The following is an 18620-nucleotide window of genomic DNA, read 5'->3' on the forward strand; positions in this document are numbered from 1 at the left end:
TTGCAAAATATGAAAATAATTATCATACAAATAATAATTATCAACCAATTGTGTTGTGTGTGTTTATAGCACTATTTACCATCTGTATCAAAATTATTTTGAATGTGTAATGCTAGCATATCAAACATATATTATCAACTGGGTCAAAACTATTGAATAAATTATATTATGTGCACAACGAAAAATAAGCATTTTATCAAAATGTTATTAGGAAAATACATAACATATTATGTATAAGATGTATACCAATATATATTTCTCCAATACAAAATGAAAATTATATATTTTTTTTTTTTTTAATCAGTTGATTTACCAATGATTCTATAGCAGTAGTATAGTAGTATTCTTCTAGAAACTCGAGGGCGAGGGCTGCACTTCAAAAGAAAACTTTTTAGGTGTCAACCTAATTTTATAAACTAATAATTATTAATCTATTTAAAAATATTTTGATTTTAAATCTGTAAAATAGAAGAGAGGAATAGAAAAATTAGATTTTGGACTATTTGACTATGTAGTTATAATACTACTAAAAGTAATTACTGCGATTATTTCAATTTTATTATTGTATTCTTATCTCATACATGGCTACCTATTCTCCATTATAAGAAAGAAAATACAAATTCTAAGTATTATTTTCTCCATCCTTAAGTCACTACATAAACTGTTGTGTGAGTTGTGTGTTGCTACACGTAACCAGTTACTGTATGTATACTGTTTATTTTAAAAAAGAATAAAATAATATATTTTAAAGATGAAAAACTTAGTTTGAAGTTTCCCAAAATAATTTTAGAGAATGCTACATGTGTTATCTCTATGTTACAAGGACATAACATAATAAATTTATGTTCAACAATTCATGTTTAGCTGTGTTAGTTTAAAAATTAGAGTGAATTTACTTGTAGGAAACTTCATGTTTTGAAAATTATTAAAATTAGTAACAGATTTCTTAGTACACTTTTTTACCAACAGCCGTATATGTAGGCAGCAAATTAAAAAATGAAAATACAACTTTAATTTCAATTTCTTACCATGATAATTTTTTGATATTCACATACATCAATTTTTCTTATTAAAACATTTTCATCAGATATACAGGAAATTACTAATTAGTTAAGCTATAAAAGTTTAAAGTAATGTATAAAAAAAATAAATAAATAACTATTTTACAATAATTTAGTATATTTTATTAAAGATGTCTAAGACAAATTGAAGAGAGCAAACAATTTTACTACCTATTTAAAATTTGATTTATAAATTTACAAATGCTTGATATAATTCTAAAGGCTCAAATCCTACTTGTATTTGAATTATAACATTAGCTGGTATCATGAAAACTTTTCCTGGTGATAATATCAACTCTTGTGGAGCATTTATTTTGCCTTGACCATGGATAATAATAATTATAGAAGCAACATCTCTTTTCAACAATTCATAAATTTCATCAACAGGAACCTTGTAAAGAAAAATTATTTATAAATTAATTAATTTTTTTTATAATATTTTATGAATTTAAGTACTTTAATACAAGCCACTGCAAAATCCGGAACAGGAGGTCTAAAAAGTGTTGTGTAAGAGTTTTCTTTAACTCCACAAAACAACTTTGATTCAGCAGGTGCCCCATTAAAATTTAATAACCTACATAACGTCTTCACATCAATATATTTTGGTGTCAATCCAGCTCTTACCACATTATCAGAACAAGCCATACATTCAACACAGTCTAAACAAACATATCCTTTATAGGATCAATAGAGTATAATATTGATAGTAGATTAATTATTGATTATCAGGGTTCATAAGTTCATGCATTTGCATGTAATTTTTGCTACACAGGAAAACATGTTAACTGAGATACAATTCCATATCATTACAATAGTAATAGTAATAATTATATAAAGTCAAATAGTGCATGTTTTTGCATATTTTGGGTGTAAAGGCATATTTGTCATATTGTAGATTTTTTTTAGGGTATTAGTGCATATTATTACATAATAAAATATTATATTTATTTATTTAAATATTTTAGTTCTTTTTTGTTTCTTATTTTATTTATTTTCCTATTTACAAAATAGTATTAGTTTTGATTTATTTTTATTAATTTTTACTATTTTAAAGTGTACAAAAATTAAAAGGAATAAAATACTTTTAGAACAAAATGTTTTATCTTATTATTTCAAAATTTGCCTATGATTTTTTTACATTGTGCATATTTTAAAAATGTTAGCAAATATAAATGCATATTTCCAAACTTTTTAGTGCATATTTTGCCAATATTTAGAGCATGAATGCATGTTAATTTTTGCATTTTTTAATGCATGAACTTATGAGCCTTGTTGATTATCCTTTAATCTCTAATTACATAATAATATAAATAAAAAGTTAATAAAAGCAGTTATTCATTTTTAAGCATTTAATTAAAATGAAATTAAATATTAAAGAAATCTGACCACCATAAATATAAGCATGAGGTTCATTAGCTCCTAAATATATTGCTTGACCTGGTGAGAGTTGAATATAATTTAAAAAATATATGCAAAAACATCCAACATCATTTGGAAACCAACAATCAAGTTGATTAAATAGTCTTGCTAAGAATACATTTTTTTTATCATCACCTGTAATATAAATTAATCATCACATTAATTCAAATACAGTGAGACATACTAAATATTAAACAATATACATAATTTTAATTATAGTGTTTATTTCTTTTTCCAATCGAAATATTCTACAAAAGTTTCTTAAATACTCTTGAAAACCTGATGTTTTATTTATACACATCACTTACATAGAATTTGCAACTTTTTCTTATGGCTGTTAAGACTTTGGCTAATAATTTCTTTTTCAGATGTCAGTAGCTTATAAAAGATATCCTTAAGCAAATATTGTGAATTGGTAGTATCTTTTTTAAATTGATCAATAAGGTCATATCCAACAATTGTTTGAAATTCCGGTATTTCTAATTGACATCATATAAATTATTATGGTTAAATTTTATTTTAAAAATATTATAAAAATACCTTCTAAAAAAAATTTAATTTCAGAATATGGACGGAAACCACAAAGTCCTTCAAAATTACTTAGTGCAATAGCCATTTCTGGTTTATGATTAGAATCTTGATATAGCTCAGGATATTGTTTATGTAATTCTTCAGCGTAATCCTAAATTAATTAAGTAAAAATAATAATATTGGCATGACTTATCAATGTATTTTTACCTTAGATGGATGCACTTGGATGGAAAGAGCTGAGTTTATAGACAACACTTTCATTAAAAATGGTAATTGATCACCAAATTGTAATCTAGATTTTTCACCCAATACTTCATTGTTGTTCTTTATCCAGTTACTCAGTTTTTGTCCAGACTTTTTTACTAATGAAGGACTTTTATGAAGAGCGCCCATCCACAATTCAGCATAAAACTGTGTTTCATCAATAAAATCTATATGTTGGCCAGCCAAACTCAAACGACTGACTTCACTCGCAGAACCTTTTTTCCCCCACAAATAATTTTGAATAAAACATTGCAACTCAAAAACTTCTAGCATGGTTGTAACTTTATTGAACTAAAAATAAAAATATTTTTTTATAAATTGATATAACTATAATAAAATTAATGATAATAAAAATAGCATAATAACATATGAAACTACCTTGGTCTGAAGAAAATATTTGATAGTCGAAAAATCAAAGTTAAATAATTCGATACATATAAAAATGTTAAATGACCTATTAGGTTTTTTTATTCATGCATTAAAATTAATCCATAGATGTTTAGAAATAGGCATATGACTTAAATAAATAATTATTAGTCATGATTAGAGGCATATCATTTGAGTAACACATCATCAATTAGAATATATTTTACCCAATCGTTGTGTACAGGATTAATGTGTTATATGCATATTGCATTTTTGTTCAATATTGTAATACAATACCTGTCGGGTTGTCTACCTATTTAATAACCTATTCATATTCAAATATGAATGTGTGATAACCATTAACCACGATTAAACTATTATAGATAAAAAAATGTTTAGTGATGTAACACAACTATAGATATAATCGCCGTTTTAAATTAAAAAATGTATTAAGCAACGAACAGAGGCCAGAGATAAGACATCTCTGTCGAAAGTATGATAGCATTGGTAGCTTACCAAAATAGTGATTAAGTATTGAATATTGTTGACCACCGCCGATATATAAAAATATTTTTATAAAGTATTTTTATTATCTGTGCTGTACTGTTGTTGATTAATATGTATATTTAAAACACCTTGCTATAAAAAATAGAAATCTTTACAGAATACAAGCAACTAAATAGATTAAATTAAAAGATTTAAGAATCTTCAATTATTCAGTACTACACACTAACAATATATGTTCATATCTTAGTAAATAATGGCTATCTATTGAACAACAACTGAACACTAGTCTGATGTCTATCAACTTTACGAATAAAGATAGTAACTATATTTATTCTATGATTCAGCACCCAAGTACCCAACTCACTGACAGTATAACTCAACATTCAACAAAAGCAATACTTATTAGATAATTATGTATGCATTATGTATGTACAAGATTTAATAAAAATTTTCGGGGATTTATTCAAGTTCCAATTGAATAAAATACAATATTAAATAGTAAATACTGCGCATTTAAATTTTATACTTATCAATTATCATTTATTACTTTGTAGTTACGTTTTTGTACGTACCACGATGTAGATAAATTTAGTATTTACTTAAAATTTTAATGGATCTTCGTGCATAAAATAAATAAATCGAAAAATCACACCGATCTATACGTTGTAACTTGTAACCAACAGAGTGCAGTACTATCGTTAATAAGCATTATTGCAGCCTTATCTTGTCAGACCTTCACACGGTTGTGCCATAGAATCAAACCAAGTCTAAAGAACAGAATCTTCTTAAAGATTATTATAAAAAAATAGGCACAGAATCTAAGTGGATTTGAATTCATCTTAGGTCCTTTATACTTTATACTTGGAATTCACCTTGCACAGAAAAAATATTGATATCGAAATACCCGAGGGAATAATTAATAGTCAAATTTATTTTTATTTATTATCAATGGATACACCTTAGTTTTTACACTCACGACGATGAGTAATATTAACTGATAAAAAACCTAAACAGAATCAGTACCATAACAAAATATATACCTATGTATTTTGTCATGAGTAATACACAATACGACGGTCTTAGATTATTAATACCCAAACACTGTTTTCATAATTTTATTTTGTAGTTATAGACGTTTTAGTTATCTAAAAAATATATTATAACACTCGTCATCGTGAGTAGAGTGAAGATCTGGTGAGTCATAATTTTCAATTATTACATGTCTTACCTTATTTAATTTAGGTAACGTACCTATATATCTATATGTTCATAATGAACTAAATATATTAAACTGTCACAACATTTGAAGCAATTGACCTTATTATTGTTAAAAATCACTCTTCTCATAGTACACCAATTTGGAATAAACACCTACAGCAGTATGCCGTTGGAATGGTTATTTGGGCGTCGTATGTCGCCTGATGAAATGTTAAGAAAGAATCAGCGTGCTCTCAATAAAGCAATGCGTGATTTAGATCGTGAAAAAATGAGAATGGAACAGCAAGAAAAGAAAATCATCATGGACATCAAAAAAATGGCAAAAGATGGACAAATGGTGAGTTATATTTCATGTATTCTATATATTTTTGGTCGTAAGACTTAATTGTTAAATTATTTTTAAATCATCCCTATCAAATTACGGGTTAACTAGTTTAGTATACTAATTACCTGTGCATCAATGGTGATCCAATTGTTATACAAATTTTTATAAAACTTCAAGATAGATCTAAGCAAAAGAGTAAAAAAGTGTTATTATTTATTAATAATAACAATATGATGAGCGTGAAGTGGCAGAACAACACTGATTATTGTTATACATTAAACTACCAGCTACACAATTAATTCCAATTATAATTTTATTCAATAAATTAAGAACACTAAAATCACAAGTCTTTTCTTACTTTATAAGGTCTATTATTAACCATAACCAACAATATTGCTATGCATTATATAAAATATAGGTATTATTAGTTTAATAAAGAGATATAAAAATAAAAATAAATTACTTATATTATTCATTGAATTTAAATATACAATATTATATTCTAATTTGATAACTTGATAATCTTGAGCATGTTTTTAAATTTAAATATGAGACAACAATTAACCGTTTCTTCTTTCCTATAAATTATGTTAATGTTTTATTTGATTAATTTGGTTTTTAAATCTGTATTAACCTTTGACTTATGAACTTTATGTAGGTATACTTATTCTTTCAGATAAACATATTTATTAAAACAAAGTTGTAAAAAGGAATAATAAATTTAAGTACCAAGGTACTTTATATATATTTTTATTTAATCAATAACTATATCCTCTGTATCCTAGTAACCACATCATATATATTTATAGTAAAGAAGATAGTTCTGTACTTGTAAAAATATAACATTTAAAATAGCACAACATATTGATAATATCTTACACAGTTATAAATAATATTGTTACTTAATTATCTAAAAGTCAATATATTAAACCTTGTGAAAGTAGTTGTATTATTTAAGTAGTTATATTCGTATTTGTTATTAATCTTTTTTAGAAATAATTGTGTAGTTGTGTTTAATAATGAAATCAATAAAATCAAAAACAAAGCGTATTGTTCCACCCTTTAGTTCTCAATCACGACAACCAAACACAATTGTAGCTGGTCCTCCTCGGACACGTTCATGTCAAACACCAATTGGAAATACTGCATTTCGCCGTTATTATGATAGAGGTGACTTTATGTTGTCTGTCGATAGCGGGCGAGTTATGTGGAAAACATCGTTTGAAAATATAGATTATCACCATTATTTACCAATTTTTTTTGATGGATTACGTGAAGTTGCATACCCGTACCGTGCAGTAGCTGAGCGTGGAGCTACAGATATGCTAAAAAATGGTACACCAGATCGTATACTACCTGTTGTGCCCCAATTGATTATTCCAATAAAATTAGCACTTAACACTGGTCATCCAGATGTAGTTATAGCAACATTGAAAATGGTTCAAACCTTAGTAACATCGGCTGATATGGTAGGAGAAGCTCTAGTGCCCTATTATAGACAAATATTACCACCCCTTAATGTATACAAGAACCTTAATAAAAATACAGGCGATGGCATCGATTATGCTCAATATCAACAAGAAGATGTTGGGGATTTGGTAAATAATACTTTAGAAATTCTTGAAAGACACGGAGGAGCTCATGCTTTTATTAATATTAAATACATGATTCCAACTTATGAGTCGAGTGTGGCAAACTAATATATTACATAATTTAAATATAGACCCTAAATATTTTAATTTCACAAATTGATTTATTATTTCCTTAAAAGAATATTTTAGAAATCTAAGTATATATTAGATGATTGTTAAATAGTTTAGATGAATATTTTGAGGATTTAGGAATCGGTGAAAATCATGGCTAGAGACTTAGTAAGAACAAGACGTTACCAGAAGAAATTTATGGTGATGAAGGCTAATATACAAGCAGTATCTTTAAAAATACAAACGCTTAAATCACAAAACGCTATGGGTCAAGCAATGAAAGGCGTAACTAAAGCAATGCAAAATATGAACAGGTAAAATTTTTGTGTTTATTATCTTCCTTTTTTATTTATTGTTTTTTTTTTTGTGGGTAAATCATGGCATATAGCAGTGACAAATAATTGTTATTTTTAGTAACAATTTTATATTTATTAAATCTTGCTAATAAATACTTTTAATACTAATATATCTTAAACATATACATAATCCACAATATTATTTAAGCTATTTTATATTTTAATAGGCAGTTGAATTTACCACAAATTCAAAGGATACTGCAAGAGTTTGAAAAGCAGTCTGAAGTAATGGATATGAAAGAAGAAGTTATGAATGATGCTATGGATGATGCCATGGAAGATGAAGGAGACGAAGAAGAAACGTATGAATAAAATAATTTTTTGTAATTATAAGTAGTCTTAGTCTGAAGATATGTATGTATCTACTCAGCTTAAGAATTCGTTTTTACCAAATTAACACATATGTTGGCTCGAATCCCCTAATACTGAAATTGGTTATGATCTTATTGACCAAATTTTGGTGAGTAGACAGTTGTGTCAATGCCAGTAATGGGAATAGATGTGCAGTTTTTATGCATTTTTATCAGACTGTCCAATGTCCATTCTTAAACTGTATAAAGTATAGTATGCAATATGAAATATAAATAGAAATAAGTTATACTTATGTATCATCAATGAAATTTGTTCTAATACCTACAATGATTGGAAAAATTATAGTTATTTGCATAATTTCCCACTTTTTTGTAATTATTATTTAAACAGCAATCATCATAACTAAACATTAATTATTTTAGTTGGAAAGTCATTTCATTAATAATTGTGTACATAGATTTATGTGCATCTGATTGATAAACACAATCTAGCAATAATTGCATCATAAATGATAGAATTTTAAAATACTGTGAATTTCACATTATAGCATTGTACATCAGTATTTTATGATAAAGCAATTAATAAACATTATTATTAAACATGAAAGTGTAGTTACATATCATATTTTATAAAACTTAATACCAACATGTTTAGCCATTTTTAAAGGAATATTAAGTGCAAATTAAATATATTAATATACAGACTGTAGTGTTCTTTAGACCTTAACTATATGTTATTAGAGTTATTACCATTATTTTAATGTTAAAAAAAAATAATCATAATTTTTAAAATATTTTTTTCAGAGATCAAATTGTAACACAAGTATTAGATGAGTTAGGTCTTCAGCTTACAGATCAATTGTCTGGATTACCTTCAGCTTCTGGCTCAATAAGTATAGCAGCAACCGGAAAGGTACCAATTGTTGCTCAAGATGGCGGAGGTGGTGGTGGTGCTGCTGCTGCACAACCAAATGATGCTGATGCAGACTTGCAAGCTAGATTAGATAATTTAAGGCGCAAGTGAACAATATTATTTGCAAACCCTAATGCATACATAATGTTATATACCAACCTATTTGATTGTAAAAATTGTTAAATAATAATCTTTATTTTATATGCATGATTTTATTTTAATATAGAATATATTTTTTTCATTAATAATAACTAATAAATATTATAGAAAATTTAAAAACATGTATATTTTGGTAATTTTAAATTATTTATTTAAAATATTAATATTTAATATAAATGAGATCGAAACACTACACGCATTTTGAACATGATATTCAAATTATAAGTGATTGAAAATAATCATTCCAATATAATTTATTAATGTTTTATTATTTAACTGTGAATAGTATGTATAATTAATAATTTTATAATTTGTTATAATTTAAATTGTATCAGCCTTTGTTCATTTTTACATCATTAAAGTTACAACCACAAATTATTAAGACAAAATCACTGATATTCTTATTCTTAAAATTATTTAAATTAAGCATTCTAAAAACATATTATTCTTAAGTAGAATAATTATAATTATGTGTAAACTATAGGACAAATATATAATATTACGAGTACATAAAAACAATAATGGTAAGGTATAAACAAAAAAAAGATAACGTATTATTTAAGCTGATAAATGCTTGCAAATTTCATCATACAAAAATCATACTCGTTTAAATATTTGAGGTATTTTCCGATTTTCGCGTCGAACAAAATTTTTGATAAGACGTATGGTGTTTATATTTAACCTACACAGTAGGCACTAGGCATTTACGTCACGCGTAATTGTGTACCATATTATATCCACTAATAATACACAAACTCCCGACGTCTTATGATATAACACAATATTACTTATGGTGTGTGTAACTATTTATATAACATCACGTTATAATAAAATTATAATGACATAGCAAGAGGTATAAACGTATACGATATTACGATGATTAACCGGTTCGGCGTCGTCTAGAATGTATAATTTTTGAAATTTGGATTGTTCGTGTGCCACCCTGTAGCCTTTGGCCCGAACTTGTAAACGAGCCGTTTGCCCTGCACCGGCAACAACACACCGGTTTTGTAGTAGTATCGCATGGCCCTGCTGAACTTCTCATAGTTCATCCTCTCGTTGCGCTTGAACTTGCCCCACAGTTTCGCCACCTTATCGCTTTGCACGAACCTGAATCTGCCCTCTTCATAGTTCTCCCAGCATATGTAAGTCGGACAATATTGCGAATTCAACAGCAGGTCCCTGATAAACTCCCATATCCTGCTCAGTTTGGGCTCAGCTTTCGACCGTTTCGCCTTCGTGCCACGCGGCCGACCCGCCCGTTTTTTCTCCGTCGACGTATTACTCGCTTTGAAAAATTCGTCGTCTGGGTCTGCGAACACAAATATTTTCACGTTATATAATTGTTGTTACATATTAGCATTATCGCAACAATACAGGGTGATTCATAAGGTACATGTATCTTCCACCAATTTTCCCTTAATAGCTATAATTAATTTATTCGAATTTTTAATATAGGTACTAAAAAATCATAATTTTAAATTCTTGAAGATTTTTATATCTTTTTAATGAGTATCTTGTGGTGATACAAAGTTCTGTTTTCTTAAATAAGAATCTCCCCCTTTTAATTTGTTTGAAAGTGTCGATGTACAAGTACCTAATTCAATATTTAAACTAGTAATTCCACAATAATTATTAAAATATTTATGCTATAGAGTGTAGATAAATGATAATAGTCCTTAAAAATGTTTTTACTAAAATATAAAATAAACCTAATATTGAATCTAGTACATACTTACTTATTATACTTGAATAATTTCTACAAATAATTATAAATATTGATATTGATAGATTTATATATAATTTACTTAAATTTTAAAATTACCATTAAGGCATCAAATATTCATTTCTCCCAATATCTTGGACGTATTATTTTGAACACAAATTTAAATAAATTGAAAACTACTAGGATTTTGAAACCACCTGTACATCAATCCTTCAATTATTATTGTATCTCCACAGGACACCTCATAAAGTCATAAGTATAAATAAGGTACCTACACAAATTTTTTAAAATTTTAAAAATTTGCGATAAACTAAGGTACACATGCGCACACATTTCGAAACCAAATAAGTTTAATTGGAATCAGGACTTTTAGGGGCGTGTGATGCTCGAAGTCAAAGTCGACCCCCCCCCAGACATCTTCTCATCAAGTTCATAACGAGTAAAATATATAAACTTTTGTCTGAAGGTACCTAATATAGTGGGTAGAAGACAGTTGTCATGGGATGGGCGGGTGTAATTGCTGTCCAGCGAGTCATACACGAGCACGTGCTGTGGTTGTTCGCCGGGTGGACATTGCCATTGTAGCACCTGGTGATGATACTGTTGATCGCCACCAGTCGTCGTCGGATCGTAGTACGCCGGTTCTTGGTGGTCGTTCAGACTTCCGTCTGGGGAAGGGTAGTCTTCCTTCAGGTTCATTAACACAGTGGCGAGATCAATTTCGTTTTCACTGTAGTTGGTTGAGTAGCCACCATCATAGTCCCACTAAGATGATATTATAAGTACGATGCACATTTAATATACATAAATATTAAATACATAATATTATTATTTATTATAAAAAGTCTGGTATTGATATATGATACGCGTGTAACGTATAAGGGGCGATTCACTAAACATGCTCACCCATACCCCAATTTTTCTTTAATAATGAATTTAATCAAATTCTGATGTATAAAATTTTCAAATTTTTAAAAGTTTTTTATGTTTCGAAATTTCTTAAAGAGTCTTATCTCCTGTAGTAATATAAACTTGTTTTTTCCAAATAAAAATTAAAAACTAACATATTTTATCATGTCCATATTAGTAGGTACCTAGTCAAGATAAAATTATTATACACTCATAATTTTGACGCATCCCAAACGGCTCCCGTCCATTATTCCAAAACGGCTCCCGTCGACAAAGGTTTTATGAACAGGTAAATTCCTAAATGGCTCCCATCGAAAAAAAAATTTACAAACAAGAAAATTCCCTAACTGCTAACGGTAATACCGATATACTAATTTGAGCTTTTCTAAGTCTCTGGTATAAGTAAACGAATTTTATGAAAAAAAAAACGAGCTCATTGCGCAAATAATCGACGAGTTTTCATTAAACAAAATAACATGCATTGAGTTTAAAAAAAATTGTGCCAAAAAAATTTACTAATAATTTAAATTTTTGATTTGTTTAATATTTTTATATATACACACGTTTTACATTTTTTTAAATTTATTCTTAATTTAATTCACAATAACGCAATAATATAATATGCTTTTTTTATATAATTTTTATACATTATTTATATTTTTTAACTTATTATATCCAATGAACATTTTACATATAAACATTTTGTTAGGAAATATAGTTTTATATAATTCATTTGTAATCAAACATTTTTTTAAATAACTAAAAATTATCAATTTGGTCAAAAAAATTAAAAATGTTCTTTATTATTTTTTATTAAAAACAATAGAATTACAATAAATAATATAAGTATTTACATTTTTTATTGAAATTTTTACGTTCTACAATTTAAGTTCTATACATGTTTTCGCTAGTATCATATTTATTAAGTTAGGTCGAAAAAATAACAAAACTACCCTTGTTGGCTATTTTCAACCCCCCAGGGACACGGGAAAGGAGTGAGTAGTCACGACCAAAATTAACCAAAATTATTTTCTTATAATAATGACAATTTGAAGGGGTCCTACATCAACAATTTGAAAGTTCAAAAATAAGGACCACCCTAATAGATATAGACTATAGACAGAGTATAGAGTCTATACTATAGACGATAAACTTTAAAATAGTATGATATAATTTGAAAAAGTTGCGCGGGCCGCCAGTTGCTTATCCCTGATATACATAATCATAATATGGACAACTAAACAACTAATTATGGTATGAAATGATTTTGCCTTATTTAACTCTGATATATATAGATCGATAAATGATTCTGAGAATCCTAAGCTGATCACATTTTGCAGTGTTTTACTCAGAAATTATGGGAGAAAAACCTTATAAAAATAAAAAATAGTAAATGCGTAACTATTTGAAGTTGTACTATTATAATATGATTGTCTTTTAAAAATCCTAATGTTAGTTTATAGCATATACAAGTAATAAAATAGCTTTAAAAATAAAAAATTATGGTAAAATTTAAAAAAAAACTTTTGAAGATACATTAACAATTGATGTGCAGTAGGTTCGATATTAAAAAAAAAAAAAGTTAAATTGCAAATAACTAAAAAAAAATAAAAGGAGACCCTCCTCTTACAAAGTTTTGTTAACTTATGGTTTACAACCATATCATTTTCTTCCGAGACACATAGTATATTATAATACTTTATATTATATATTATTATAAGTTATAATTATTGTATGCGTTTTCAATCGACGATCATAATTGTCGCAAGTCTAATTTTAAAAATAATAATAAAAATAATATCGGTCATGACTTCACTATTCGTTGTTTTTCTAAGTTTTCGTACTTAAATAAAATATTTTAAAAATATATATATATGTATGTTTATAATGTTTATATAAATATATATGTATTTCAACGTTACCTGTGACGATAGTGTATATTCATCTGGCACACAAAATTCATTCGATTCGTACGTATTTGCGATGTTCACATTATTCAATGCCCACATCCTTAAAACATATTTAACAAACATTTGATTTAGATAAAATATTTGGTTATTATAACGAATATCAAACGTATAAATAGTAATTTGAAATATAATTATGTGTATTGCGTCGAAATTGTACAATAGCTATACTTAACATAACCCTAGGTTTCTGGTACCTACCTATAATAATAATTAATAATACCTATAGTAATAATGAAATAGTAATATATGTTTGATGATTAACTGAATTGAGTAATTAGGACTTAGGTACCTCCTACATGACTACATAGTATTTGTAATAAAAATAATATCCTTCTAATTCAACTTTTGAACCTATTTATTTTTAAATATTTGGGGACTTGGTTTCTAAAATAATAAAATATAAATACTGTCGTATATTTTTATATTCTATTCATTCTTTTAATATAGTATAGATACCTATTATTGATATCTTACATTTAAATATAATCATCAAAACTATTATGACCATTTATTTTTGTCTTATTAAAAAATTTCGTACCTAAATATAATACACATCCATATAAATATTAATTGACTTACTCTTCTTATATGGGACCTTCAAGTACATTTAACTTTCAAATTGACAATATAGGTAACAGTAGGTATCCATAAAAAATTTCATTTGAAATTACACAATACTTTTTCAATTAAAATTATTTTCTAATTTATACCTATATTTTCATATGATTAGAGGTTTAAAATGTTTAAATAATCTCAAATTCTTAAATTAATGTAATTGTATAAGCTTGTAAATTCCTTTTTTTAAAGACACCATATTATACCTAGATATTTGTTTAATTTATTTATTTACGAATTTTAATAATAATGTAAAATTGTCGTATAAATAATAAAATAGAGCTATCAAGCAATTGAGAACATTAAACCTTTTTTCCCGATTAATTGAGGAATGAGAATATGAGATAGTAAGAACACTTAATATTCACAAAGAAGTCACCGATTACGAAAAAACTAATAGGATTGAGATCGAATTTACATATAACTTTCCATATCATTTTATCATTTTATATCAAACAATTTAGCTGAAAATATAAAGTGTAACAAAAAATAATAATAATAGCAATAATATATTATATATTGTTAAAATAAGTATTAATATATGTAAATAAAATGGGTGATAAAAATTTTCAATGTCATATAATAATCATAATCTTATAAAAAATATGGTTGCATAAATAATGGGTTAATAATTATTAATATGTTGTTAAAAGTTACTTATATGTCAATTTCTGGGTAGCGTTAGCCAATATATTCTAAATATTTTAATAAATTACCTGAATTTCGTATTATATACATAATAAAGGTATATTATATTTATTTTCAATGTTAACTATTTTGTTTTTTTATTTTTTTAGTGATTCTTTTTTCTACTTTGTTCTAACATAGCTCATTAACTCTAAAACATATCTTTAACTTCTTTAAGAGTTATTGACTTAAAAATTGTAAACTAAAAAATGACTTAAGTTATTTTTCTATTAAACTTTTTATATACATTTTGAAGTTGATATTTCATATTTATTCGATGTAGTACTAAATATTGTGCTCAATTGTATGATAAAAATGATTAAATATGGTAACGTCCGAAAAAAATTCTAAATTGAGTGTTCTCAATCATATTACCTACTAAAAATTTAGTTTTCATATAGTAGGTATTTTACTGTATAATAGGCCTCATTAAAATAAATGTCAACAAACTTTATTGGAAATTTACTAGATCAATATACCTAATATTGATCCAATATAACAGATACCTATATTGTTTTATCAACGATAAATATATATTTGTGAATATAGGTTAAATTATTAAAAATAAATGTTAAAACTTTTAATTTCTTTTTTTGTAAATTAAGTCTTTATACTTGGTAATATTTAATTGTACAGAACTATTATAATATTATGTTGATAAAAAAAAATAGTTTTATTTAGTTTTTGAGTTAGAGGTTTATTGTTGTACCTAATTATTAAAATAATTGTTAATACTAATATTTTGCAAGGAGGCTATAATTAATGCATAGAAGTTATAAGTTAGTATTTGTCGCAGTAGTATTAGTTATGTAATATATATAGGTATGTTCTAGAATACATGATATAATTAAATTAAAACTTGAAAAATCTCTTTTTTATTCCATATCTCAAGCCTGATAAAAAATCAATTTATTAAATGACATCAATACCTAGAGAGGCTGACTGGGTATCGAGTGCCCCAGGGGGAGGAAGGACGTAGTTGAGTTGAGACCATATGGGGGGGGGGGGTCAAAATTAATTTTTCTTCTATACAAACTAAAAATAATTTACAGTTGATTACCTAAATAGGCATAAAATTCTTATTATGTTTAGCATGATATCATTACGATTTACGATCTTTATCAAACGGAAAATTGTTTAAATAAATTATTAATTAATGTATTATATAGAAAAAAAATACAAGCGATGAGGGGCGAATGCCCACTTCGCCCCCTTCAAATACGCTCTTGGAGGATGGGTTAATCAACTGGGCCTAATAATATTAGCACATTTTAACTTATAAATATTTTAGTTAATAGTATTGATAACATTATTGTATATTCAGATATTTTAATAGTAAAGGAATGGTGTTTTACTATTTTATTTTAATATAACATTTTATACACGAATACTTTATTAATATGACACTATCCAGGGCCCGGGAGGCGATTGCCCCTTTGTTTCCCTAGCCAGTCCGCCCCTAATATATCATATATTCATAAATTAATTTATGTTTATCTAAGATATAATAATTTAATCACTACCATCATCATAATATGCAGATTCTTTAGTTACTTTAACATTAAATCAACAAAAATATGCTTATCGTATTCCTGTATTGTAATATTTGTAGTATATTGTAGTATAAGTATTTATATTAGAGTCAATTATCAATGCTCGAATTGAATGTGTATGTTTGAGTGATTGGGGAAGAAGTGGCAAGGGTAGGTAATAAGTTGAGAGTTCCTACTATAATACCCGAATTATATTTCTTTATAAATGGTTTTGAACGGTTTTTAATAATAATGCATTGTCGATAAATTAATTATAGAATATATAATACGGTATTTATTAATACGTAAATCATTTTACAATTCTATATGCCTAATTATACAGATTATAGATTTCAAATTTTAATGAAATTGCCTAGTGCTTTTAATTTTATCATCATTAATCAAACTTTCTTTAAGTAAACTATATAATTCAATTAATTATTATTACCTACCGCGTTATAATGTTAAACTTCAGTAGTTACGATTTAAAAAAATAACGAATAGTTTTCATTGTACCTATTAGATAATAATTGTGTATAGATATACTAAAGATATTTATAATTTATTTTGGATTAAAAGACAGTTTTAAATAGAAAAATAATTAATTAAAAAGTTTCAAATAACAACTTTATTAACGATTGACAATTCGACACATTCGTGATTAAAATTATAGTTTTAGAAATTTAAGAGAAAACAAAAATTTGAATTTACAAACAGGGATACTACTTTAATAGTAAATAATTATTACTTAGAAAGGTTTTTAACGTTTTTAAAAATATTATTTTTTACATAATTTAAAGACATTTTAAAAACAACAATTTTGAATTTACCTAGTAGCATAATATTTTTTTGAAAATGTTGATTATAGAAATCGAATTTTGAATGAGTATGTAAAGATAATTAATTATAATTATGCATTTAATATTTTAATGAGCGGATTAGTTTACCAACATTTTGCCGTATACTTCTGTGTTAGTAGTTAGTGCACATCATGCATTTAATTTTTAAATACTCAGATATAACAGTTATAAATTATAATATTAACAGACTTTTCAACATTTTATTTTTAAAAGAAATTTTAATAAAAACATTCAAAAATTTAGGTTTGTTATGACTGAATTGTGTAACATAAAATATTTAAAAAATAGAGGTATCATATAGATAATGAGTGTGCTTAGTATTTATGTTACGGACAGAGTATAGAGAATTTGAGTATTATTATGTTTAACATATAAAATTATTAATATTATTACTTTGATAGTTAATCTCTGTGTATATTTACATAGTAAAAATATATAGTATTGTAAAGTATTTCATTGTAAATTTCAAACAAGTTTTATAAATTCTAAAAAAAAACAAATTAAGAAACAAACTAAATAGTATTGGTAATATTTCAGCTTCTACCTATATAATCTGGTCTTATTAGCTGGTGTATTGAAATATTTAATACCTATATAATTATTTTTCCATGTTTTTATATAGTTGATTCCGCGAGAGTGGTCTAAAATACGGAATAATATTTTAAATTTAATTTTACTCACATGAATACTTTTGTTACACTGTTGTCAAAGTAGCATTAATTCGTACAACTGATATTATACAGCAATTGATTAAGCCCCGTTCGAATTACGTATTTTAATATTTTATTATTATAATGCACTTATTTTAAAACATCTCAAATTTCCAACAACACAAAATGTATTAATAAAATATTTATAGTTAATTTATAAACTGTACGAAGTCATGTAAACACGCATGTATATATTCCAGAAGACAGACGTAGTTCTTTCTATGGTATACTATTTATCATCACTAACTTTAACTATAGTATATAGCTAAAAGATTAACTGATCAAGCTCACCGGTTCCTGGTCCATATCGCGACGACCATTGCCCCTCTACTATTTCGCGTCCTTGGGAAAATATTATTTGTGACCTGACCTAATGAACATGAAAAATTTAAAATGCTAAATTTATTATAAATTATTTTCAATAACAACAACAATGATGTTAATTTTTATAACTATTTTTCGTTTATTATAACTGGAA

The 18620-nt window shown here is 26.2% G+C and overlaps 4 protein-coding genes across 7 annotated transcripts; 2 read left to right on the forward strand and 2 right to left on the reverse strand.

Annotated features, from left to right (window-relative positions):
* Window positions 1–1161: 1161 nt before the first annotated feature.
* On the reverse strand, window positions 1162–4392 carry LOC132919429 (mannose-6-phosphate isomerase). Of its 3 annotated transcripts, none has more exons than XM_060981025.1 (7): window positions 4158–4392; window positions 3219–3566; window positions 3021–3162; window positions 2789–2959; window positions 2448–2615; window positions 1518–1720; window positions 1162–1452 (listed from the first exon to the last, which is right to left on the reverse strand). In XM_060981025.1, the coding sequence occupies exons 2-7, from the start codon at window positions 3546–3548 to the stop codon at window positions 1249–1251; spliced, it is 1218 nt and encodes a 405-aa protein (XP_060837008.1). In that variant the 5' UTR covers window positions 3549–3566; window positions 4158–4392; the 3' UTR covers window positions 1162–1248. The 3 variants fall into 3 exon arrangements, with proteins under 3 accessions (XP_060837008.1, XP_060837009.1, XP_060837007.1); XM_060981026.1 differs by lacking the exon at window positions 4158–4392 and adding an exon at window positions 3939–4108; XM_060981024.1 differs by lacking the exon at window positions 4158–4392 and adding an exon at window positions 3654–3921.
* Window positions 4393–4948: 556 nt separating this feature from the next.
* LOC132919431 (charged multivesicular body protein 2a) lies at window positions 4949–9261 on the forward strand. 2 transcript variants are annotated; one of them, XM_060981030.1, is made up of 5 exons: window positions 4949–5390; window positions 5498–5703; window positions 7533–7708; window positions 7918–8052; window positions 8866–9261. In XM_060981030.1, exons 2-5 carry the CDS (start codon window positions 5530–5532, stop codon window positions 9083–9085), a joined length of 705 nt encoding a protein of 234 aa, XP_060837013.1. In that variant the 5' UTR covers window positions 4949–5390; window positions 5498–5529; the 3' UTR covers window positions 9086–9261. The 2 variants fall into 2 exon arrangements, with proteins under 2 accessions (XP_060837013.1, XP_060837011.1); XM_060981028.1 differs by having other exon boundaries at window positions 4952–5342.
* Window positions 5710–7500, forward strand: LOC132919432 (parkin coregulated gene protein-like). Its single transcript, XM_060981031.1, has one exon. It carries the CDS (start codon window positions 6711–6713, stop codon window positions 7389–7391), a length of 681 nt encoding a protein of 226 aa, XP_060837014.1. The 5' UTR covers window positions 5710–6710; the 3' UTR covers window positions 7392–7500.
* A 122-nt stretch (window positions 9262–9383) lies between the features above and the next one.
* On the reverse strand, window positions 9384–18400 carry LOC132919430 (ETS-related transcription factor Elf-3-like). The gene is made up of 4 exons (XM_060981027.1): window positions 18114–18400; window positions 13691–13778; window positions 11330–11624; window positions 9384–10445 (listed from the first exon to the last, which is right to left on the reverse strand). Coding segments are annotated over exons 1-4 (798 nt in total). The 5' UTR covers window positions 18116–18400; the 3' UTR covers window positions 9384–10032.
* Window positions 18401–18620: the final 220 nt, after the last annotated feature.

This window comes from Rhopalosiphum padi, chromosome 2, assembly GCF_020882245.1.
Source record: "Rhopalosiphum padi isolate XX-2018 chromosome 2, ASM2088224v1, whole genome shotgun sequence".
NCBI lineage: Eukaryota > Metazoa > Arthropoda > Insecta > Hemiptera > Aphididae > Rhopalosiphum > Rhopalosiphum padi.